Raw genomic sequence first — 27024 nt, forward strand, 5'->3', positions numbered from 1 at the left:
CTTTATGTGCAAAATGTTTCAAAGCTAAAAGCTAGCATAAAGTTATGGAGACAGAAATGTGATCTCTATCGGCAGCTTTTTTGACAAGAGGCTATGCACCCTGAATCTGGTGTGGTGTGAGCACAGGTGTACGAGCAGCAGCATACCCAACTTCACCCTTCCTACTGTGGCCCTGGGAGGGAGGATACATTCACTCCAAAGGAACCGCCGTGTCTAATTGCTTTTTTTTGGATGGGGGAATCTTGACGTGTACAAAATACATCGCTTTTTAAGCATTACACATACCTGCCAACTACTCCGGTTTTCCCGTAATTAGTACGGTTTTCATCAACCTATTCCGGGTTACGGTTGCAGTGATAAAAAATACGGTTTTTCATTAATTAAAAAAAAAAAAATTTTTTTTAAATGCGCGAGGCTATTTATAGCACCGCTGCCAAGCACGAGGCACTTGTTGCCATTGTTTCCAAACGAGCGAACGATCGTGGAATCAGCCGGAGAAAAATCGCAAACGAGTCTTAAACCGAAAAGAAAACTGCAGTCATTCCGTGAAGAATATTCAAGAGCCTATCCGGGAATAATTATCCGTTCCAAAAAGGGTGAAAACTACGCGAATTGCACCTTGTGCAGACAAGATTTTTCGATCGGACACGGAGGAATTAGCGATGTAAAAGACCACGTTGGGACAAAAAAACACAAGTCTAATGTCGTTGCTAGCGATACAAGTGGAAAACTTTCAACGTTTTTCGGATTTTAGCCACAAAAAGGTAATGACACCAATGTTATCTATTGGAATTGTTTAGTACTGTTATACTGTTAAAAGTGTTAATACTATTTATGCTTTCAAGTCCAAGTTGAAGAAATCTTGTTAAATGTTGACAGCATAACTACCAAAATACAGAAGTATGTCCTTAATATTTTTGCAGTGCTATTTCTGTTGAAAAGTTAAAATGATTACCGGTACATTAGAGATGTGATGTGCCACTTTTCAAGTGTCTGATGGCTTAAATTAATTTTCATTAATTTTTCATATTTTGAATTCTTTTGAAAGGCTTACAAAAAAACTACATTTGAATTGTAATTCCATGCTATTGACAGGACTATTAATTTTAATGAAGTTAGCTTACCATGTTTACAGTATGATAATTGTGATAGAAATGTGAATTTTAGGCACAGAATATTTTTTACAATTGAACAAGGCAGTAGATTATACAAGCTTGGACAGAAAGTTAATAATGACACCAATTTTTTTTTAATGGAATTGTTTAGTACTGTTTTACCATTTGTTTACTGTAAAAAGTGTTTATACTGTTTATACTTTCAATTAACAAATTGAAGTCTTGTGATAAATGGCATTAACTGTCAAAATAATGTCAAACTATTGAAGTTAGCTTACAGAATAAACATGTCAATCAACCCATATGATTTTTGCTGTAATATTTTTGTTTTGAAAAGTCACTGTGACTGATAGAAAAGTGATGGTTTTAGCAACATTTTAACCTGTCTGAATGCTAATAATCATTTTGCGTCGGGGGGCGAAGCCTGAACCCCCCCACCAGGACTTTGTCCTGGACCTACCGGGGCCTGCGGCCCCTGGACCCTGGCTACTAGGTTTTTCTGATTTCAAATGTTGGCAGGTATGATTACAACTTTATTCCAAGATGTAAAAAGAGTGAAATGGGGTATGTTTCACACACCAAACACCTGTAGCCTCAAGTCCCCGTCATGTGTGAATGTGCAGAAACTAAAAGAGAAACCTAAAACATAGTAGAAATGTACATCACTTGCTTTATTTTAGCCGGCGATCTTCTCTATTTCGTCCAGATCATGAGTGTCCAGCTTTTCAATTTTCTTATCTGCAAAGACAAAGTGCAGCGTTAGTGGTGTCCTTTGTTTGCTATCACACAAAATGCAACATGACAGGTCCAAGTGGTATCAAGGGAGTGTCGTAGTGTTCAAGGCACCATTTAGCCTTTCTCCAAGAAATATGCCCTATGCTTGCGTTGTTTTAGGCTGTTGGAACCGTTCAAATGGTCAAAAGGATAAACGTTTCTTCAGAGTTCCTCGGAAGAGTGCAAGATTTGACCAAAAAAGTAAAGTAGGACGCATTCTAGTCCAAGGGAGCAGAGTGGAAGAACGCAGAAGTTTGCAGTGATTACTTTGTTTGATATAATTTTAACGTTTATTATTTCCATTTAACTATTATCTTGACATTATTTGCATTTTATATTGTCTACGAGTTCTTGAAACTCGGCAAGTCTCTATTAAATAAATCAAATATAAGTAGAACCTAAAAGAGTAAAAGGGGAACTGCACTTTTTTTTTTTTTTTTGTAATCATTCACAATCATTATGAGATAAGAACACACCCCTTTTTTTTAATGATAAAAAAAAAACGCTTGGAAGATGCAGCTAATTGGAATGTAGTAAGAGACACCTTCATAACAATATGTTATATGTACAATATACACACTGCAAGTATATATATAATTTAGTAACAGACACCTTCATAACAATATGTAAAATGTACAATATACACACTGCAAGTCTATATATAATGTAGTAACAGACACCTTCATAACAAGATGTAATATGTACAATATACACACTGCAAGTATATAAAACATTTTATTTTCACCTGGTTTCTGCTCCATTGTCAACTACTTATTTTGCAACAGTCTATTTAGGCAAATAATTATAGTGCTTATCGCTTTTTAAAGACGTTCTGGTCGGATGAATGCGACCTGAGCGCGAGAGCGTTTGCATTGAGGACGCATTGCATTTATACCTGATTTATTTCGGATATTTCCACATACGAAAGAGGCCTCGGTCAGATATAAAAAAATCAGAATTGTACATAAGAGGTGACAGAGCTTTCGCCGTTGCTGCTCCCAAGCTCTGGAACGACCTACCCCTGAGTGTTAGACAAGCCTCCTCTCTTCCTGTTTTTAAATCTCTCTTAAAAACATACTTTTATTCCATGGCTTTTAACACTGAGTGATATCCATCCTGCAATGGCGCCCCATAATACACCTGCTGTGATCCTGTTTTTATGTTTTTATTAATTCTATTTTAATTATTTATTTTTTTATCGTGTTCTGTTTGTGTTGTGTTGTGTTTGCTCGGTACTCGTTTTATCTTTTAACCTGTTCATTGTACAGCACTTTGGCTACCCCTGTGGTAAATTTTAAATGTGCTCTATAAATAAAGTTGATTTGATTTGATTTGATAAACAAATGTGATACAGTCGCATATGGAATTGAACTGCAGTGTGAACAAGGCCTTAAATCAGGGATGTCAAATAGAACAGGTTCAATGGCAGATGAGTGTAAAAGCTAAGTGTCAAATTGAGCTGCATTTTTAAATGAAAGAAACTGCTGTTCTAAATGTGTCCACTGGATGTCGCAATAACAATTCTGTTAGGCAAGCAAATAGTTGATACCGGGGCGAGCAAGAGTTACACAGTAGAGTGACTCCTCCCCCTTGACCCGACGTAAAATAAACAATTGGTAACTTCAAATGCTGCATGAGACACATTGATATAGTTATGTGCAAAATGTCAAGAAATTGAAGAGTGTGATTGACTGCAATACTGTCAGTCTTTGAGGTTTTTATTTTTGCTTTGTTGAAATTGTTCACACACAGCTATTATTTTTCTATCAGTACACAGTGATGCCTAGAAGGCAGGGAGTAACTCTTGAATAGTTTGTTGAGTTAGCACAGGATGAATGTGTAGAAATTAAAGATAAAGTACCAATGATTGTCTCTCACACACTAGGTGTGGGGAAATGACAAATTAGAAGAGGTTTTTTGTGTTCAATCCTAGATGGGCTGTGAGTTCAAGTTGAATTGCTTTGTAGATACACTGAGATTAAGTTTTAAGTGTTTTGTCAAGAGGATTACCGTATTTTTCGGACTATAAATCGCAGTTTTTTTCATTGTTTGACCGTGGGTGCGACTTATACTCAGGAGCGACTTATGTGTGAAATTATTATCACATTACCGTAAAATATCAAATAATATTATTTAGCTCATTCACGTAAGAGACTAGACGTATAAGATTTTATGGGATTTAGCGATTAAGAGTGACAGGTTGTTTGGTAAACGTATAGCATGTTCTATATGTTATAGTTATTTGAATGACTCTTACCATAATATGTTACGTTAACATACCAGTCACGTTCTCAGTTGGTTATTTATGTGTCATATAACGTACACTTATTCAGCCTGTTGTTCACTATTCTTTATTTATTTTAAATTGCCTTTCAAATGTCTATTCTTGGTGTTGGGTTTTATCAAATTAATTTCCCCAAAAAAATGCGACTTATACTCCAGTGCGACTTATATATGTTTTTTCCTTCATTATGCATTTTCGGCCGGTGCGACTTATACTCCGAAAAATACGGTATTTGCGGGATGAAAATTTTCAGAATGTGCTTGTTCTATTTTGGGCGCAAGTAAAACAGTCTGCAGTTGTATTTTGAAGTTATTATGCCATGATTTTACCCCATTTTCCTCCATGCGGCCCCTGAGCTCAAATAAATGTGACACCCTGCCTTAGACGTTAACTGGCTGTCCAGCTTTGCACAAGCAGCGTGCCGCAGGGCTGCTTGTATCCATCCATCCATTTTCTACCGCTTATTCCCTTTGGGGTCGCGGGGGGCGCTGGAGCCTATCTCAGCTACAATCGGGCGGAAGGCGGGGTATCGCAGCGTATATAAAAAATATTGCTTTTTATGCTGGTATCGAACCAATATCAATATTGGAATGAGACACCCCTAATATATCAATAAGCATTTATTTGATATGCTAGTTCAATATTCTGAACATCGCAATTATTTAAAGAAGCTGCATGTCTTGTAAAAAAGTAACACTTACTAAAATGATCCTGGATTCTGTTGAGGATGTTCATACTCATCCTGCTGTCCACCATGTTGATGGCCAACCCTCTTTTGCCGAATCGGCCCGTGCGGCCGATCCTGTGGAGATACGTCTCGTTGTCTGGGTTACCATCCCGGTCGACTGGCAAGTCAAAATTGATCACCACCGATACCTGCTCCACATCAATACCTAATAGGCAAGCATGAAAAGAGGAGTACATCATGAGAAGGAGACATTCAAATGATGTGAATCTACTTCATCCATCAGTGTGTGAATGCGGAAATAGTGTCAAAGCGCTTTGAGTTCCTTAAAAAGGTAGAAAAGCGCTATACAAGTACAACCCATTTACCATTTACTTTTTGTCTTCCTCACCTCGAGCACAGACATTTGTGGTGACAAGAACCTTCTCCTTCCCGTCTCGGAATCGTTCGATCACTGCAGCCCTCTGCTCCACCTGCATCTCCCCGCTCAGCAGTGCTACCTGGTGGTTCTCTTTGGAAAGTTCCCCTGCCAGCCAGCCTGCAGTCTTCCTTGTCTGGACCACCCAAAAGGAAGCAGTGTTAGCACTTTGGCATGCAGTTGACATTTGTGTAAAAAACACAGTCATTAACACACACAAACTAAATAGTTGAATTAGTAAGAGTCCGGAATGTTGAAAGGATTTTTACAAGTACTTCAGCTATCACTGGACATTTTACACTTGATATGATTCAACTCCATTGTTTGTTACATTTATTTACAAAATATACAGTACATTCATAGGTGAGCATTCGTACAATTAAATGTGACAAAAAATGTAAATTGTTTACAGTTCTATATTTACTGAGGGCTTAAGAGGGGAACTGCACTTTTTTGGAATGTTGCCTGTCGTGCACAATCATTATGACAGACAAGAAGAAAAAGTTTCCCCCCCCGCTTTCTAACATGTAAAAATCGTCTCTTTTTGGGTGACTAGCAATGCATCTAATGGTAGCAATCAATTCTACCTCGAAATCACTTTAAAATGTATTCAAAAACTATCAACAATACTTCATGTATGTAACCTGTATAATAACCAAACTGTACAACATTGTTATTGTAAGAGTGAACACTCAGGAACTATTTTTCTAGCGTACTAACACATCGCCATGCTACGGTATTAGCAGTAAAAGCTAGCTGCATAAAGAGATAAGCTAGCTTTTACATCATGGTGTCAAACTCTGGCCCGCGGGCCAAAATTGGCCCTACGTGTAATACACTTGGCCCTTGAGGCAATATCAAATTAACACTAGAACTGGCCCGCCGATTATATACAGCGGCGGTGCCGCGGTAACACCGCATTCACCGCTAATTCTCATACTTGCCAACCCTTCCGGGAGACTCCCAAATTTCAGTGCCCCTCCTGAAAATCGTCACGTCCGCTTTTCATCCAGTCCAACAAGTGCTGGCCCAGTCACATAATATGTGCGGCATCTGCACGCACACACAAGTGAATGCAACGCATACTTGATCAACAGCGATACAGGTTACACTGAGGGTGGGCGTATATACTAACAGCACTAACTCTTCCGGGACGCTACAAGGTGTGTGGGGTGGGGTGTGTGTGTGTGTGTGTTTTGTAGCGTCCCGGAAGAGTTAGTGCTGCAAAGGGTTCTGGGTATTTGTTCTGTTGTGTTTATGTTGTGTTACGGTACGGATGTTCTCCCGAAATTTGTTTGTCATTCTTGTTTGGTGTGGATTCACAGTGTGGCGTATAATTCTAACAGTGTTAAAGTTGTTTATAGGGCCACCCTCAGTGTAACCTGTATCACTGTTGATCAAGTATGCGTTGCATTCGCGTGTGCCGGCCCAGTCACATAACTTGTGACTGGGCCGGCACGTTGTTAGAATAGATGAAAAGCGGACGTGGCGACAGCTCGTAGAGGACGTTAAAGGCAGTTCCTTTAAGGCACGCCCCCAAGACTGTGGTCCGGGTGGACTACGAGATATAATGACTGATGAACACCTTTGTTCGATAATGAAGGTTGCCTCAGCTCAAAGCCTGAGCTCCGACATTAATGAACTAGCTACCAAGAAAAGATGGCAGGTATCTGGCTTGGGCACATCAGATTAGATCAGTGTGTTGCAAACTGAGCAGTTTAAAGTCCTGAATGGTTGTTTTATTCATTGTTATTTTATTTTCAAATTTATTAGCCTGTGGATAAAGTTAATGTTGATATTTACCTCAGAAGGCTGCAAATAGAAAAGAGGCATTCCATTTTTATTTAAATTGTATTTGATATGCCATTGATATTTTAGAATTATTATTATTATTATTTGAAACTCGATTTTGCATGTCACTATAAAGTTATATATGCCTTGCTTGTTCAATATTCAATGCAAAACTTGTTTGGGTCCCTATTAAAAGGTTAATTTGTTCAACCTTGGCTTTGTTCAGTTTTAAATTTTGGCCCACTCTGTATTTGAGTTTGACACCCCTGTTCTACATCAACACGAAACACGTTTAAGTTTGTAACACAACACTGTGATAGAACACCAATCTGTACTGAGTAAAAAACATTAACAATCACATTACAGTATTTGTAAAGTATTATTTCATGTTTTGTTGGTACACAGCTAGCCAGACAGTGTAGTTGTAATAACACACATGACGTGCTGTGTGTATCATGTTGGATATTAAAGTGACTCACTCAATGGACAGTTGTCTGTCTGGTACAGCTGGCCCAGGACTTTTCCAGTTGATTTTGTTGAAGCACGCCATATATGTCAAAATAACTTTGCTTCAAGTTCCATATTTATAGCGTCACAATCGCGTTTACCTCACTCTCTCAGCTTCCATCTGCTCCAACGTTTCACTTTTCCTTCGTGCTCGCTTCTAGAAGCAGCAGTATACTCGGCTTCAAAAGTATAAGGTTGTATATCCTCATTTGTCCCAAAATAGTCGTCTTTGTTGTCTGTTACCAAGTCTGGCATAATTAAAAAACACTGGTGTTTGATTCCGGAAGTAGGAACACACATTGTCAGACATGCGCTGCTATGGAAACTGAAATCAATGTGTGGAAGAAATCAGTCCTGGAAATGATTAAAATGATCAAAATACAGTAAATATTGCACATATTACATATTGTTGTGAAGATGTCTCTTACTAAATTATATATATACTTGCAGTGTGTATATTGTACATATTACATATTGTTATGAAGGTGTCTGTTACTACATTATATATTGCAGTGTGTATATTGTACATATTACATATTGTTATTGTCATGTCTGTATTATCATGTTTTGTTTTAAGTCATGTTTTGTTTAGTTTCCGTCTTTTCACTCCCTTGTCTGGTCACCATAGCAACCATTAGTTTTCACCTGTCACGTCACGCACCTGTTTCACGTCTTGAGTCACGCACCTGTTTTCGTTAATCATGTCTGTAGTATTTAAGTTCAGTGTTTTTCAGTTTGTTTTTCTGACGACCTCGCACCCCATACCGCACCACATTTATGCTCTGTCCATTCCTCTATGATCCTGCTTCATGTCCCTTGTCACAGTAAGTTTTAGTTCCATGTTTATAGTCTTTTTGTTTTTTCATAGTTTATTCTCCGCCACTGTGCGCGCTTTTTGTTTGATCCTTTTTTTGTATTTATAGTTAGTTCTAGTGTTTCAATAAAAAAAATGTACCTTAATTCCCGTCTCGCCCGTGCCAACTTTCCGTTGCATCCTGGAAAAGCAAAGTCCCAAGATCAAGTCGTGACAGTAGGTCGTCAGCAGACCCGCTTTTCCCCACCTAAGTTGGCCGAGTTGGATAGATTGGACGAAGGAACGTGGGAGGTCCTGCGCGCCATGGAAGCCGAGACGCTTCGCTATTCCCCCAGGGAGCGCAGGGGGATGATGTGGGGGAATGGAGGCAAGCTGGTGCCGATCGGCGCGTCGCTCCCGTCCCGGAAACGTCACCAAGGACGGGGAAAGACTTCCGCGAGCCGGCAGGACACGCCACTCCCACAAGCCCCTCCCCCTCCGGGCGGAAGCAAGCAGCAGTCTGCCCGGCTTCCCCAGGATGACATCACAGCCCAGGATTTTTTTTCCAACTCTTTTTCTTTTGAACACCCGCCTCCAACAAAAGACACTAATGGCATGACTTTGATAAATCATTATCAAAACATGTTTTTAGAGATCAGGTCTAATCAGTCCAAGCCACGTCCCATATTTCATGCCCCGCCCCCCAAGACTCATGCCCCGCCCCCCAAGACTCAAGTCCCGCCCCCGTCACAATTTTTTTCTTTTTTTCCGCCCACACAACCCCAGGTGGGGGATAAAAAAACAAAACAATTTGGACAATTTAATGGGGAAGTTTCTGCCCTCCTCCGCCCACCCCTACAGAGAGTTCCAGACCGCAGGGAGCGCGTCTGGTATCCGCCCCTTGAGGGGGGGGCTAGGGCTGGGAATTGTTCAGGTGGGGTGGATCAGCATCACCTTGTCAAGTCACAGCCTCCCTCACGGCCGCCACCACCAGTCTTCCGACCTGTCAAGCCACAGCCTCCAGCACGACCGCCCTTACCAGTCTTTTACCATGCCAAGCCGCAACCCCCAGCAAGACCACCTCCACCTGCACTACCAGCTCCACGACGCCAAGCTCCGGTACCAGCTCCACGACGCCAAGCTCCGGTACCAGCTCCACGACGCCAAGCTCCGGTACCAGCTCCACGACGTCAAGCTCCGGTACCAGCTCCACGACGTCAAGCTCCGGTACCAGCTCCACGACGCCAAGCTCCGGTACCAGCTCCACGACGCCAAGCTCCGGTACCAGCTCCACGACGCCAAGCTCCGGTACCAGCTCCACGACGCCAAGCTCCGGTACCAGCTCCACGACGCCAAGCTCCGGTACCAGCTCAACAAGTCCAAGACCAAGACCCGCTAAGCCAAGACCAAGACCCGCTAAGCCAAGACCAAGACACGCCATGCCAAGACCAAGATACGCCATGCCAAGACCAAGATACGCCATGCCAAGACCAAGACTCGCCATGCCAAGACCAAGACTCGCCATGCCAAGACCAAGACTCGCCATGCCAAGACCAAGACTCGCCATGCCAAGACCAAGACTCGCCATGCCAAGACCAAGACTCGCCATGCCAAGACCAAGACTCGCCATGCCAAGACCAAGACTCGCCATGCCAAGACCAAGACTCGCCATGCCAAGACCAAGACTCGCCATGCCAAGACCAAGACTCGCCATGCCAAGACCAAGACTCGCCATGCCAAGACCAAGACCCGCCATGCCAAGACCAAGACCCGCCATGCCAAGACCAAGACCCGCCATGCCAAGACCAAGACCCGCCATGCCAAGACCCACACCAAGACCAACACCCACGCCAAGACCAAGACCTATACCAAGACCCACGCCGAGCTTCGCCGCCTGACTCACCACGCCAAGCCACGCCTGCCACGATGACGACGCGCCTGCCCCCTCGTCGGCCACGGATATGGCCGCTACCTGGTCGCCCGCCACGCCAAGTGCGCCCACCTCCCAGTCGGCCACGAATGTGGCCATTCCCTGGGCGCCCGCCTCGCCTGCGGCAGCGGCGTTCCACTCGCCGCCGCCACCTAACTGCCCCGGTGGATACGGGGACACGTGGTCTGGCGACCCACCGCCATGTCCCCCTCCCGCCCTCCCATGACTTTTGTTAAGTTTTTTTTTCTTGGACATCTGGTATCTGTCCTTAAGGGAGGGGTTCTGTCATGTCTGTATTATCATGTTTTGTTTTAAGTCATGTTTTGTTTAGTTTCCGTCTTTTCACTCCCTTGTCTGGTCACCATAGCAACCATTAGTTTTCACCTGTCACGTCACGCACCTGTTTCACGTCTTGAGTCACGCACCTGTTTCACGTCTTGAGTCACGCACCTGTTTTCGTTAATCATGTCTGTAGTATTTAAATTCAGTGTTTTTCAGTTTGTTTTTCTGACGACCTCGCACCCCATACCGCACCACATTTATGCTCTGTCCATTCCTCTATGATCCTGCTTCATGTCCCTTGTCACAGTAAGTTTTGGTTCCATGTTTATAGTCTTTTTGTTTTTTCATAGTTTATTCTCCGCCACTGTGCGCGCTTTTTGTTTGATCCTTTTTTTGTATTTATAGTTAGTTCTAGTGTTTCAATAAAAAAATGTACCTTAATTCCCGTCTCGCCCGTGCCAACTTTCCGTTGCATCCTGGAAAAGCAAACTCCCAAGATCAAGTCGTGACAGTTATAAAGGTGTCTGTTACTACATTATATATACTGTATATATATACTTGCAGTGTGTATATTGTACATGTTACATATTGTTATGAAGGTGTCCGTTACTACATTATATATACGGTATATATACTTGCAGTGTGTATGTTGTACATATAACATATTGTTATGAAGATGTTTGTTACTACATTATATATACTTGCAGTGTGTATATTGTACATAATACATATTGTTATGAAGGTGTCTCGTACTACATTATATATATATACTTGCAGTGTGTATATTGTACATATTACATATTGTTTTGAAGGTGTCTGTTACTACATTATATACAGTATATACTTGCAGTGTGTATGTTGTACATATTACATATTGTTATGAAGGTGTCTCGTACTACATTATATATATACTTGCAGTGTGTATATTGTACACATTACATATTGTTATGAAGGTGTCTCGTACTACATTATATATATATACTTGCAGTGTGTGTGTATATATATATATATATATATATATATATATACAAACACATTTGCAGTGAGTATATTGTACATATGACATTGTTATGAAGATGTCTGTTACTGCATTTATATATATATATACACACTTGCAGTGTGTATATTGTACATATTACATACTGTTATGAAGGTGTCTGTTACTACATTATATATATATACTTGCAGTGTGTACAGTATATTGTACATATAACATATTGGTATGAAGATGTTTGTTACTACATTATACATATACTTGCAGTGTGTATATTGTACATATTACATATTGTTATGAAGGTGTCTATTACTACATTATATATATACTTGCAGTGTGTATATTGTACATATTACATATTGTTATGAAGGTGTCTGTTACTACATTATATATATATACTTGCAGTGTGTATATTGTACATATTACATATTGTTATGAAGGTGTCTGTTACTACATTATATATATATACTTGCAGTGTGTATATTGTACATACCGTATTTTTCGGACAATAAGTCGCTCCGGAGTATACGTCGCACCGGCCGAAAATGCACAATAAAGAAGGAAAAAAACATATATACGTCGCACTGGAGTATAAGTCGCATTTTTGGGGGAAATTTATTTGATAAAATCCAACACCAAGAATAGACATTTGAAAGGCAATTTAAAATAAATAAAGAATAGTGAACAACAGGCTGAATAAGTGTACGTTATATGACACATAAATAACCAACTGAGAGCGTGCCTGGTATGTTAACGCAACACATCATGGCAAGAGTCATTCAAATAACTATAACATATAGAACATGCTATACGTTTACCGAACAATCTGTCGCTCCCGATCGCTAAATCCCATGAAATCTTCCTCCCCAGTGTCGCCTCTGATATGTGCCGTTCCCTTTCTTTCTGCTGCTCGATCACCGTTTTCTGCAGCATATTTCACTACGTCCGGCTTATAATCTGCAGTATATGATTTCCTTTTTAGTGCCATTTTAGTTCAGCACTTGTCAGTTTTTATAAAGTGGAAATAATCCATTTTAATAGCTACGGATGTAGCAGCAGTTAGCATCCCATGACCCACAATGCACTTCTGCCAATGACGAACAATGCACTTCTGCCGAATTCTTATTGGTTGACGTGTGTGACGATTGCGGACATTTGATTCGTCTCTTACGCGAATGAGATAAATAATATTATTTGATATTTTACAGTAATGTGTTAATAATTTCACACATAAGTCGCTCCAGAGTAAATGTCGCATCCCCGGCCAAACTATGAAAAAAACTGCGACTTATAATCCGAAAAATACGGTAATACATATTGTTATGAAGGTGTCTGTTACTACATTATATATATACTTGCAGTGTGTATATTGTACATATTACTACATATTGTTATGAGGGTGTCTTTTACTACATTATATATACTTGCAGTGTGTATATAAAACGTTGGAGGGTTTTGAAGTTGTTTTAGAGACTTTGAAGGCTACAACGGTAACTTTCATTTGCATTTTCTTTCAAAAGTTTTTTTAATCATCTTTAAAGTCGTAAAAAAAAGAAGAAAAGACGTGTGTTCTTGTGTCTCATAATGATTGTGAACACTAGGCAAAATATGAAAAAAAGTGCAGTTCTCTTTGAATAATTTGTAGTGCAACTATATGTAGTGTTATGTAATTTTACAGAGTTCCTCCTGTTGAAGACCTTTCACCTTCTTCAGCACAAGAACCGAGCTCCACTCAGGCCTACTGTCTGCAGAAGGGCTGTACACCATTTTGAGAAAGAAAACCTCATTGCGATCTTTCTTTTCAAAATTGCAATTGGATTTGTGATTTTATACATGAAAGGGCATACAACTGGGAAAGTAAAAGGAAGACATAAACCCAACATATTCTTGTCTCAAGGTGCCACACATTACAACAGAATGCAATCATTTACTTAGAAAAATATTTGGCTTTATGCAGACAGACTCTTAAAGTGAAGAAATAATCGATAAAAACTAAACAGTTTATAATGTAACTTCTGTGACTTTATAGAACTTCTTACTTGTGAGGCTCTCTCTCGTGCTTCCACCTAGACAAAGATTGTGAATGACTGAAAAGAGGGCTTCACTTCCTGTTGTAGACACCACCATCTGTGTTCATGATGTGCTTTTCTGTTTTAAAAGTCTGATTCCTTTGAGTATATAATGATCACTTTGTTCTAGAAGCTCAAGCTGTAGGTTCAATGTACACAATTAAATATCTTAGTTGCTTAGACAGCAATGTGTCAAGCTTAACCTATTGTTATTATAACAATCTACAAGGTTAATATAGTTTGCTTCTCTTTCTTCTCCTTCATTTATCTGCTTTCTTTTGTATTTCAATTTATCATTACATATGTGTTGTTGCATCTGAACAATTGTATTGTTGACAATAGAGGTAATTATTGTTATTATTCATTATCAATAGTGCTATTTCTAATGGTATTTGTATTGATCCTTTTGTAGTGTAATAATGTTCATTGTCATTCCTGTATTATTATTTATTTCACTAACTGCTTCTTTGCTATCACTTTTACCATTATATATGTACATATCCTATTTGCTGATATTGTTATATTGTTGTTGTTGTGTTTGCTGTTGTTGTATCTTTATTTTATCTCCCTCTTGTCCCCACAATTTCCCCCCGTCTTCCTTTTTTTCCTCTTTCTATCCCCTCCTGCTCCGTCCCGGCTGCACCAAATAGTAATATAAATCCATTTAAATAAAGTCAAATACAAATAAGGCAACAAGAGAAGTATCACACACTTCTCTTTTGTAAAGTAAATGTGTACAGTCGATATGGGCATCTACATCATCTATATTGTTTGCCTGGGAAGCTGGACAGGACAAAAAGACAGCAATGTGTATATACACATTTAAAATTGTGTTTTTTCTTAGTGGTAAGATGCCAATTTGTCTTGTATTTATGTTAGCATTTAAGTTAGCTAGCGAGCTCGCGCTTGTTGGTCCATGAGTCAAGTGCAGATATCAATCACTTTTTTTGGATAATTTCAATTTAATACAGTATCTATCAATCAATCAATCAATGTTTACTTATATAGTCCTAAATCACAAGTGTCTCAAAGGGCTGCACAAGCCACAACGACATCCTCGGCTCAGATCCCACATCAGGGCAAGAAAAAACTCAACCCAATGGGATGACAATGAGAAACCTTGGAGGGGACCGCAGATGTGAGGACCCCCCCTGGGCGACTGTTTGGAGTATATCAACTGTTTGGAGTTCTACCGGGGTTATCATTTTTATCGTTACATCCCCAACAGTAAAACAACACAAGTTATTAGCACACATCTGCAGTGCACATAGATTTGCAGTGTAAACACTTGTGATTGGCCAGGAGGCCAAAGACGGGAGGCTCGACAATTTGAATTCAAAAGACGGAAAGTAAAAACAAAACTCAGCCTCTTGCAGTTAGGTTATTGCAGTACAGTAATTCAACCCTCAATGTTGAATCTATGTTAACGTTTACGGTAAATAAAACCTACCCACACAGCCCAGCATTTAGGCTTTGACTCTTATTGCCCAGTAGAACACAAGTTAGGGGTTATAAGAACCTTGACAGAACACAGAATATCCATCCCAAGGAGTAGATCCACATCCAAAAAGCACTTTATGACTAAGTTTGCCAAGCAGTAGAAAAAAAGGCCACTACAATCAACCGTGCAGATAGAAACAGCACTGGCTGCTTGTTGAGATGTGCTATATTAAACATACACTATATTGCCAAAAGTATGGTGGCCACCCATCCAAAAAGAACAATCCAAATAATAAGAAAAAGGGGTCCTAATCACTTGGTGTATAAAATCAAGCACTTAGGCATGGAGACTGTTTCTACAAACATTTGTGACAGAAGTTAAAGGTTAAAGAACCAATGATTGTCACACACACACGAGGTGTGGCGAAATCGTTCTCTGCATTTGACCCATCACCCTTGATCACCCCCTGAGAGGTGAGAGGAGCAGTGATCTGCAGCGGTGGCCGTGCCCTGGAATCATTTTTGGTGATTTAACTCCCAATTCCAACCCTTCATGCCGAGTGCCAAGCAGGAAGGTAATGGGTCCCATTTTTATAGTCTTTGGTATGACTCGGCCGGGGTTTGAACTCACGACCTACCGATCTCAGGGCGGACACACTAACCACTAGGCCACTGAGTAGATTGGACCGCTCTCAGTGATTTCCAGCGTGGAACTGTCATAGGATGCCGCCTGTGCAACAAATCCAGTCGTGAAATTTCCTCGCTCTTAAATATTCCAAAGTCAACTTTATTATAAGAAAAGTGAAGAGTTTGGGAACAACAGCAACTCAGCCACCAAGTAGTGGGTCACGTAAACTGACAGAGGGGTCAGCGGATGCTAAAGCGCATAGTGCTAAGACTTTCTGCACAGTCAGTTGCTACAGAACTCCAAACCTCATGTGACCTTCCAATTAGCCCACGTACAGTACGCAGAGAGCTTCATGGAATGGGTTTCCATGGCCGAGCAGCTGCATCTAAGCCAGTGGTTCTTAACCTGGGTTCGATCGAACCCTAGGGGTCCGGTGAGTCGGGCTCAGGGGTTCGGCGGAGGTCAAGACACACCCGACTCATCGCGTAAATAAAAACTTCTCCCTATCTGCGTATTACGGATACGGCAACAGCAGAGGTCAGACTGATTTGCAGGTGTGTAATTTGTTGTGAGTTTATGCACTGTGTTGGTTTTGTTCTTTGAACAAGGTGATGTTCATGCACGGTTCATTTTGTGCACCAGTAAAAAACATGGTAACACTTTAGTACGGGGAACATATTCACACTTAATTAGTTGCTTATTAACATGCAAATTAGTAACATATTGGCTCTTAACTAGTCATTATTAACTACTTATTAATGCCTTATTCGGCATGGCCTTATTATACTAACCCTCTAACCTTAACCCTAACCCAATAACTAAATTAAGTCTTTGTTACTTAGAATATGTTCCCCTAGTGTCCAAAAAACTCTAAATTAAGTCTTTGTTGCTTAGAATATGTTCCCCATACTAAAGTGTTACCAAAAACATACCGTATAACTTTGTCTTGAATTTGAAAAAAAAAAAACATTTTATTTTTCACTAAGGAAGGCTTCGGTGAATTCGCATATGAAACTGGTGGGGTTCGGTACCTCCAACAAGGTTAAGAACCACTGATCTAAACCATACATCACCAAGTCCAAAGCAAAGCGTGGGGTGCAGTGGTGTAAAGCACGTCGCCACTGGACTCTAGAGCAGTGGAGACGCCTTTTCTGGAGTAATGAATCACGCTTTTCCATCTGGCAATCTGATGGACCAGTCTGGGTTTGGAGGTTGCCAGGAGAATGCTACATTTCGGACTGCATTGTGCCGTATGTGAAATTTGGTGATGGAGGAATCATGGTGTGGGGTTGTTTTTCAGGAGTTGGGCTTGGCCCCTTAGTTCCAGTGAAAGGGACTTTGAATGCTCCAGGATAGCAAAACATTTTGGACAATTCCATGCTCCCAAACTTGTGGGAACAGTTGGGAGCAGGCCCCTTCCTCTTCCAACATGACTGTGCACCAGTGCACAAAGCAAGGTCCATAAAGACATGGATGACAGAGTCTGGTGTGGATGAACTTGACTAGCCTGCACAGAGTTCTGACCTGAACCAAATAGAACACCTTTGGGATGAATTAGACTGGAGAATGAGAGCCAGGCCTTTTCCACCAACATCAGTGTGTGACCTCACCAACGCGCTTTTAAAAGAATGGTGGAAAATTGCTATAAACACACTCTGCAACCTTGTGGACAGCCTTCCCAGAAGAGTTGAAGCTGTAATAGCTGCAAAAGGTGGACCCACATCATATTGAACCATGTGGGTTAGGAATGGGATGGCACTTCAAGTTCATATGTGAGTCAAGGCAGGTGACCAAATACTTTTGGCAATGTAGTGTACTTTAATGCTAGTCTCCAATAAGAACAGAGAACGTCACTATATTTGTCACAAGTCGCTTTTTTGAAAAACTATCCAGTGGGGTCTGAATACTCCCTAAATGTAACAACACCAATTTCTCCTGCTATGTCTTCTTATTCTCTGGCAGACCAGGTGAATATGAGCGGTGTTAAGAGCCCCACTTAGGAACTTTCAGTTTTGGTTGATTTTGGCGGCGCCAGAAGAAGACCACATTTCCCATGAGAACTAGCGCCTATAGCGTCACACTGACATGATGTAATATTGTCACAAATATTAGGTGTCTAATGGCTATGCTGATGTTAAATAGCAGACACTATCAAGAAATGATCTTGGATTGTTCTACAAACATGACGCTGCTACCAAGAATGTATCGGGACGGATGCAGGTCAGGAGCAAGGAAAGACCGGCAGGAGAGTTTTTTTGAAAGAAGTAGTGTGAAACTATCACACTGGTGGCTATTTATTGCTACCACGCACATTTCTGATAGCTAACATTAGCATTATCATTTTGATTTGAGCATGGAACAAATCAAAATGTAGTTTAGCGGGAACAGAGCCAAGAAGTCTTTGAACTCACGCCAGCGAGTGAAAGCTGAGGCAATGTTGATCTTGACTGTGCTTTTAACTGAGTAAGCTCTGTTTTTCTATTTTGTCTCTTCAGAGAAAACTTTTCGTTTCGTTGGTATGTTTTGGAGCTTCGGCCATGATAGCAGTTATTACACGTAGACGTTCCCATCGACTGCCACCTTTTTAACGAATGGGGATATGGGGAGTGACGTATGCCTTCAAGGGCGAACAGGCAGCGGCAAATCCATTTGGGGCCGCCACAGATAAACTCATGTCTGGGAAACGTGTTATTTGTCTAAATGAGAAAGTGCCTGGGGGTGGAACTCACATGGCAGAAGATCATGGCCTGGGCGATGGTGATGGCGCCGTAGATATTGCACAGGGCTTCAAACTTCTCCTCCTTGGTGTTACACAACACATAGTACTGTTTGATGGTGTCCAGGGTCTCCTCCTCTCGCTTCAGTTTGATGATGTTGGGGTCGGGCACGATGCTCTTGGCAAAGTCCCACACGGTCTCCTCAAATGTGGCTGAGAACAACAACATCTGGCAGTTATTGGGCACCATCCTGTGTGGCAGGGGATAAACAAACATGGCATGCAAGTACATTAGAACCTCAAATTCAAAGGCAAATTGGAAAGAAAACAGTGACTACATTTCAGTTTATTAAAAGGACCTCACAGTTAGATTTTTCTAAGCAAAATTGGCCAGTTTGTGTTACTATTGGTGGTTAAGAGTACACATTTGTTTAACAGTTGTCCGACATTTTTCACAATTACCAGGTTGATGTAAAAAACAATAATGGATTACATTGCCCAGCTAAAATGATTGGTGTCAGAGAGAAGCAACAAACAATTTTGCAGTCATGTTGTAACATGTTATGCACAATTGAGAAAAAACATCAACGGGATTTTTCTCTCCAAAATTATGATGAACATATTTTTGTCTCAAGGTGCCACACATTACAACAATTTGCAATAATTTACTTAGAAAAATATTTGGGTTTATGCAGACACTCAGAGCTTTTGTTTACATCATGCCCTTAAACTGAAGAAACCACCGATAAATACTATACAGTGTTATCATATTATATAATAATATCGTAAGTAATAATATAAACTTTTATTTCTCATTACTGTAGAATTGTTTACCATTGTACTGTAATTGGAAAGTAAATAACTGTTAATTATTCTAAATAGATCAAACAAAAAATCAAATGGACTTAATTTCTGTAAACAAAAATGTAATAAATAATGAACATTTTAAAGTGCATTTTTTCCCAGTTGGAAAAAAACAAGGTCAGACGTTGGCTTTTTGTTTCTTGCCATCGCGGCATTGTTGCTCGTTCATTCGTGTTGATGGGCTTATGTTGCCCATCTGATTTGAAGCTGAAATATTCCCCAATAACGGCTTTGTAATCATATTTTCTCCTCTTAATTTCTGTTACTTTGCGGCACTTCTTACTGCTTCCCGTGTGTGTGTGTTTGTGTGTGTGTGTGTGTGTGTGTGCGCGCGCGCGCAGAGTTGGCGCCCTACTCTCCGCCCACCGAGACAAAGATTGTTAATGAATGAAAAGAGGGCTCACTGTGTTCAGTTAATTCTATTGTTAAACACGCTCAGGTGCTGAGAGCGATGCACAGAGACGTCTTTCTTCCCGATAAACTTGAATTTATCCCACAATGGGGAAATGACGTTGTTGCAGTGCATCTGTGTAAATGTTGCCAACAAAACCTTTAACTTGTTCTTGAGAATTTTTTGCAAAGCCGCTCCTCCCGACACGCAAATCACACGCTGTGTTTGGGGCCCAAAGTCCCAATTGAGGGGGCGTTTTGCGTGAAGAAGTGCATGTAAAATGTCAATTCTTATAAAATTCTCAAGTAAAGAGAATGATTTCAACAAGTATACAGTTATATTTCACTAGATATGTCTCCCGTGGTGCACACTGATAAAGTTGGTCGTAGAAGTCAGTCGTACTGGGTTTCATCCCCGGTCAAGAGTTGTGTCAGAAAGGATTGCAAATTTAGGTTTAAAAAATGTTTAAAAATATTTTAATGCATATTTACCAATTTCCCATGAATTTGTTTAGTACATAACCCATCCATCCATCCATCCATTTTCTACCGCTTGTCCCGTTTGGGGTCACGGGGGTGCTGGAGCCTAACATGCATCAAATTGAATTGATGTTTGAATACAAAAAGTTTAATTATAGAAGTCTGGTATGACACAATGGTGAAATGAGGACCAGATTGTTTTAAACCAGGGTGTCAAACGTATACAGGTTTCATTCGGCCTGCAAAATGAGTTTGCTAAGTATAAAAATTAATTGCAATTTTTGAATGAAAGAAACTGCTGTTCTAAATGTCGCAATAGCAATTACAGTGCGATCCATTTTATTGTAAATTATTCACTCAACAGATAAAATAACCAAAGGGTAAAATGCAAAGACTTCAAGTCAACATGACCATCTTTGGAATTAAAATTATGTGCAGCACTCACAATTTATTGACAGCACGATGCACACCCTGATCCCTTGTTTTTACATTTGTACTTCTATTTTATTGTATGCTTAGATCTACTATGTTCAAATTGATTATGTTTGTAGTTAAATTTCCTTTCATTTGGCTATCATGGTGTCATTTTGACAATTGTTTTGATTATATTGTAATATTTGAATGATAATAAATGAATGTGTTGTGGCAGTTAAGTTAAGTTAAAGTTAAAGTACCAATGATTGTCTCACACACTCGGTGTGGTGAAATTTGTCCTCTGCATTTGACCCATCCCCTTGATCACCCCCTGGGAGGTGAGGGGAGCAGTGAGCAGCAGCGGTGCCGCCTTCGGGAATCTTTTTTGGTGATTTAAGCCCCAATTTCAACCCTTGATGCTGAGTGCCAAGCAGGGAGGTAATGGGTCCCATTTTTATAGTCTTTGGTATGACTCGGCCGGGGTTTGAACTCACAACCTACCGATCTCAGGGCGGACACTCTAAACCACTAGGCCACTGGGTAGGTAGATGCTTTTCCAAGCACATCTTTAATGTTGAACTGTCAATATGAGAATGCTAAACAGAAAGTGCTTCAAGTTGAATTGCTTTGTAAATACACTGTTCATTGTGTTCTTCATGGTGTTTTGATTATCTACTCAGAATTTTCAACTAACTTCAAGTGTTTTACAAAGAGGATTATTTGTAACATGTACATTTTCAGAATGTGCTTCTTCTATTTTTGTTCGAAGTACAACAAAGACAACAATTTTGAAGTTGTGTTTATTTTTAAATGATTATGCCATGATTTTATCAGTGAGAATAGGTTTTCCTCCATGCAGCCCGAGCTAAAATGAGTTTGACACCCCTGTTTTAGACAATAAAGGTTCTACCCCAACTGATGATGATGATGTTTGCTGCATATATGTTGTCTTTTGTCTCTTGTTTTTTTGCAGCTGTGAAAATTGTGACTTTTTGGGGGAGCTATATTTCCAAGGGTCTTCTTAACCTTTCCCACATGTTTTTGCTTTACATTGTATATTGTTTTCTCTCTCTGTGTGTGCAAATACAATATTTCAGAAAACAAAAAGATTCCTACCTCTTAATCCGGATACTATGGTCTTTGTGACCTTGTGTTGCGATCATGACGTCAGCCTCGTCCAGCACAAACACCCGGATCTTCTTGGGATCTATGAACTTCAACTTGCTGCACCAATCCAACATGGTGCCAGGTGTGCCGATGACTATTTGCTCCTGCAACTTCACGCCTCGCTGTACTGCAACATTCCCACAGACAATCAACTAAAGGTACCAGGTCAGGAACAACAATGAAGCTTACGTTTATTTCCTCGGATGGCATAGACTAACTTGACCTCAGGATAGTATTTGCCCATCTGCTCAATGACTTTACCAGTCTGGAGCGCCAGCTCGTAGGTGGGTGACAAGCACAGGCACTGATGGTGGAAAGGATACAAGGGATTTCAAAGTCAAACACTGAAGCCATCATATTGAAATGAAACTCCCGAAGACAGAAAAGTACCCTACATTATAAGCCACTACGCTTTGAACCCTGCTGATAATAAGATGGTGAGGCTAATTTATGAATTTTTCTTCGCTGATGGCCATAACGCAAATAATTTTCATAAAAGTTATGCAAATACTTTGAAATTGTTTGTGCTGTGGCACCATCTTTTGGACTAGTTCGCTCATTGCAACTGCTGCCAGGTTAATAAATGGCTACTGTGTTCCCCGCTGTTTAAAGCTTGGAACAGGTAGTGCGAGTGCCGTTCCCTCTTCTAATCGCGTTTCTATTCGTATGGATTCTTCGTTCATCACTCAAAGCAACGTCGGCAAGTTTTTCAAGATGACTAAAACTATTCATACTTACTAAACCGTCCCATGTATGATGTCTGTAGGAGTGTTTTCATGCATATTTGTATGTGCTATCGTCATGTAATGATGCCAGCGTCGTTAGTTAAAATGTTAACATGTTTACCAGTAATTTTAATAATAATAATAATGGATTAGATTTATATAGCACTTTTCTAGCAACTAGATACTCAAAGCGCTCACATTCACACTTCGGTGGTGGTAAACGACATTGGTAACCACAGCTGCCCTGGGGTAAACGTGGCTGCCAATTTGCGCCTACGGTCCCTCCGACCACCACCTGTAATTCATTCACCAGTGTTGAGTGTCTGTGTTCGTATTATTAACTTACAACGGCACTCTTTTTGTATTGTTTTAGTTTCGTAAATTCTTCAGTAGATTCAGCGAAACGTCACTGTGGAGTTATTGAGACCGTGTCTAGCTGATTGGAGAGCTAGCTTCTACAGAAGTCCATGACTTCTGTTTTGTTTCATCAGCCGTTTTAAGTAAGTAAGTACATTTTATTTATAAAGCGCTTTTCACAGATAAGATCACAAAGCGCTGTACAAAACATAGGTAAAGTAAAACAATTCAATTTAAAACAACAGGGGCAACATCATAAAAAGCATACTAAGTGGATTAAAAATTATAGTTAAAAGGTGCATTAACTAAAAGCTTTACTAAAAAGAGAAGTTTTCAAATGTTTCTTAAAAGTTTCAATACAGTCAAGATCACAGAGGGACTGGTGCAAATTGTTCCAGAGTCTGGAATGCCAGGTCTCCACGGGTTTTAAAATGAGTTTTCGGGATCTTTAGAAGACCCTGGCCTGAAGACCGGAGGATGCGCCCTGCAGAGTAGGGGAAGACGCATTTTGTACCGTCTGAAGTCTCTTTAGCGTTGACTTGTTGAAAAGAGTGAAGAGAGAACTGCAATAATCAATGCGAGATTATATGAACGCGTGAATGATCATTTCGAGATCCAATTTTGACAACAAATTTCTCACTTTAGAAATATTTCTGAGATGATAAAAACAGTTTTTGGTCAGTTGACGACAGTGACCCTCCAAAGACATTGACTAATCAAGCACAAGATTTGGTACAAGATTGTTAACAAACGGCATTAAGGTATGTAAAAATCTTTCTGTGTAAATAACTAATTTCACAATGTATATTTCTGCGGCTTATAGTCAGGTGCAGCTAATGTTTAGTAAAATATTGTTTTCTTCTAAAATTGAGTGAGTGCGGCTTATATACTGGTGCGCTCTATAGTCGGGAAAATACAGTAAGTCACAAAGCAATCTTGATACCAGACCTCAATTAAAGATGACCGAAAAATGTGGTAAAAACCAACCTGGGGATACTTGTGGTCAGGATTAACATGGCTGAGCATGGCGAGAACAAAGGCAGCTGTTTTGCCTGTTCCTGACTGGGACTGGGCAATCAGATTCTGTGGACTAAGCAAAAATTGAAAAATTTGTATCAAATGTCCTAACATCAGTACATTTACAGAAAAAGGTAACATTTTTGACACTCACGGTTCAGCTAGCATCATGGGTAAGGCAGTCTCCTGGATTTTGGATGGCCGGTTAAATCCCATGCCATAGACACCTTGAAGGAGCTGTGGTTTGCTGCACCCAGAATAATAAATGTCTTGATTTAAAACATGTATTCTCAATCTTCTAGATGTACATTATCAATATTATTTATATAAAGCCCACATAAACCATATCAATGATAAACTGTAAAACAAATAGTATTAGTTTTAAATCAAAGGTATTAAAAAAACTTGCTAACTGCACTTGAATAAACTTACAGACTTACATGCCTATGTAAAAGCTGTATGCACATTGCTGCCTGAGCAACTAACAACTGCACATTGAGTGATCCACCTTTACGCAGGGGAATACGTCATCGCTGTTTACAACAGAAAGTCACATGCATAAACCAACGTTCACTTTGCCTTTATCATAAAAATAAAAAGTCAAACCGTTACAAATTAAAACAGAAGAAGCTTAGTTATTTAAGCTAGGTTATTTAGCTCAGTGTATATTTAAGTTGTATTTACTTATAATTTATTCTATTTTTTAGTCGTCATATACTATTGCTGTTGTTGTGATATACTATTGCTTTTATATTGTAGGCGTTGATATTTTTATTATTTCTTCCTCTTTTTGTGAGTCTTTGAATTATCCATTCCTTTTGTAATTGAGCTACTGTATCAATTTCCGTTGGGGAGTAATAAAGGGTAAATACTCGTATAGCACTTTTCTACCTTCAAGGTACTCAGAGCACTTTGAGATTTTTTCCACATTCACACACTGATGGCGGGAGCTGCCATGCAAGGCCCAATGGTGAAGTGTCTTGCTCAAGGACACCACAGACGTGACTTGGACTGCAGAAGCTGGGGATCAAACTAGGAACCTTTAGGTTGCTGGCACAGCCGCTCTACCATCTGAGCCACACAGTCTAATAAACTGTCAATAAAGTCTAAGTCTTAACATATTTGTAGGGAAACTGCTTTTTAGGGGGAATTTTGCCTATCGTTCACAACCGTTAAGAAAGACATGACGAATGTTTTTTTAATGCATTCTAACTCTTAAACGTAAATAAAAATCTGCTTAGAGTGCAGCCAATTGAAGGTCCCCTATTCTGGCCATAAAATCCATAAAAAACATCCAAAAGGGCCAACAATACTCAATACATTTGGTGACTTGATTATTAACTATTAGTGATATTGTTATTATAAGCGCTAACACAGACTACTTATAGCAGTGCCATGATCACTTCCTGTGTGCCAATGTTGACATGATTGACTTATCAGCTGCTTCCTTATTCCCTTGCTCGTCAAACTTTATTCTAGATCATAATTATGCCTCTCACCTAAATAGCAGAAGGATGAAGATGTATTCCGACAAGTTGGTACACTTTGACAGCCAATTTAGACCCGGTAATGGCGAGAACTACACAAAGAGAGTCTTGGCTCCACCCCCTTTTTCTTGGCAAAGATTAGGAAAGGTCATTCTTCATCTAGGAATATATGAACATCCTAGCAGTCAGCATCCTAATGACAGCAGACTTTGTACAGTCAGTGATTTGTATGTTTGTTGGCTCTCATAAAATCTGCAGTTAGCAGTGATTAGTGATGATGAAAAAAAACGAACGTCCTGATGTGGTTTTGAAATTAATGCGTTGTGTATGCTTAAAATGATCAAAATACGTAAATATTAAATGTTATTATAAATGTTACTACATTACATATATACTTACATCATGTATATATTACATGTTATGAATGTTACTACATGACATATATACTTACATCATGTATATATTACGTTATTATGAATGTTACTATATGACATACAGTATATACTTACATTATGTATATATTACATGTTATTATGAATGTTACTACATTACATAAATACTTACATCATGTAAATATTACATGTTATTATGAATGTTACTACATTACATAAATACTTACATCATGTATATATTACATGTTATTATGAATGTTACTACATTACATATATACTTACATCATGTATATATTACCGTACATGTTATTATGAATGTTATTACATTACATATATACTTACATCATGTATATATTACATGTTATTATGAATGTTACTACATTACATATATACTTACATCATGTATATATTACATGTTATTATGAATGTTACTACATGACATATATACTTACATCATGTATATACTACATGTTAATATAAATGTTACTACATGACATATATACTTACATCATGTATATATTACATGTTATTATGAATGTTACTACATGACATATATACTTACATCATGTATATATTACAGGTTATTATGAATGTTACTACATGACATATACTTACATCATGTATATATTACATGTTATTATACATGTTACTACATTACATACCTGTATATGCTTACATCATGTATATGCTTACATCATGTATATATTACATGTTACTACATTACATACCTGTATATGCTTACATCATGTATATGCTTACATCATGTATATATTACATGTTATTATGAATGTTACTACAATACATATATACTTACATCATGTATATATTACAGGTTATTATGAATGTTACTACATGACATACTATATACTTACATCATGAATATATTACATGTTATTATAAATGTTACTACATTACATATATACTTACATCATGTATATATTACATGTTATTATGAATGTTACTACATGACATATATACTTACATCATGTATATATTACAGGTTATTATGAATGTTACTACATGACATATACTTACATCATGTATATATTACATGTTATTATAAATGTTACTACATGACATATATACTTACATCATGTATATATTACATGTTACTACATTACATACCTGTATATGCTTACATCATGTATATATTACATGTTACTACATTACATACCTGTATATGCTTACATCATGTATATGCTTACATCATGTATATATTACATGTTATTATGAATGTTACTACAATACATATATACTTACATCATGTATATATTACAGGTTATTATGAATGTTACTACATGACAT

The 27024-nt window shown here is 39.2% G+C and overlaps 1 protein-coding gene across 1 annotated transcript in view; it reads right to left on the reverse strand.

Moving 5' to 3' along the window:
- Positions 1-27024, reverse strand: part of ddx19b (DEAD-box helicase 19b) — a 32868-nt gene that overhangs the window by 720 nt on the left and 5124 nt on the right. Inside the window, exons 5-12 of the mRNA XM_061985657.2 lie at positions 23995-24087; positions 23811-23913; positions 21931-22045; positions 21691-21868; positions 18440-18677; positions 5250-5412; positions 4875-5066; positions 1786-1853 (exon numbers count right to left, since the gene is read on the reverse strand). Coding sequence (XP_061841641.1) covers positions 1792-1853; positions 4875-5066; positions 5250-5412; positions 18440-18677; positions 21691-21868; positions 21931-22045; positions 23811-23913; positions 23995-24087 — 1144 coding nt within the window. The 3' untranslated portion in view covers positions 1786-1791. The remainder of the gene's footprint in view (positions 1-1785; positions 1854-4874; positions 5067-5249; positions 5413-18439; positions 18678-21690; positions 21869-21930; positions 22046-23810; positions 23914-23994; positions 24088-27024) is intronic.

The sequence above is a fragment of the Nerophis lumbriciformis genome, linkage group LG23, assembly GCF_033978685.3.
Source record: "Nerophis lumbriciformis linkage group LG23, RoL_Nlum_v2.1, whole genome shotgun sequence".
NCBI lineage: Eukaryota > Metazoa > Chordata > Actinopteri > Syngnathiformes > Syngnathidae > Nerophis > Nerophis lumbriciformis.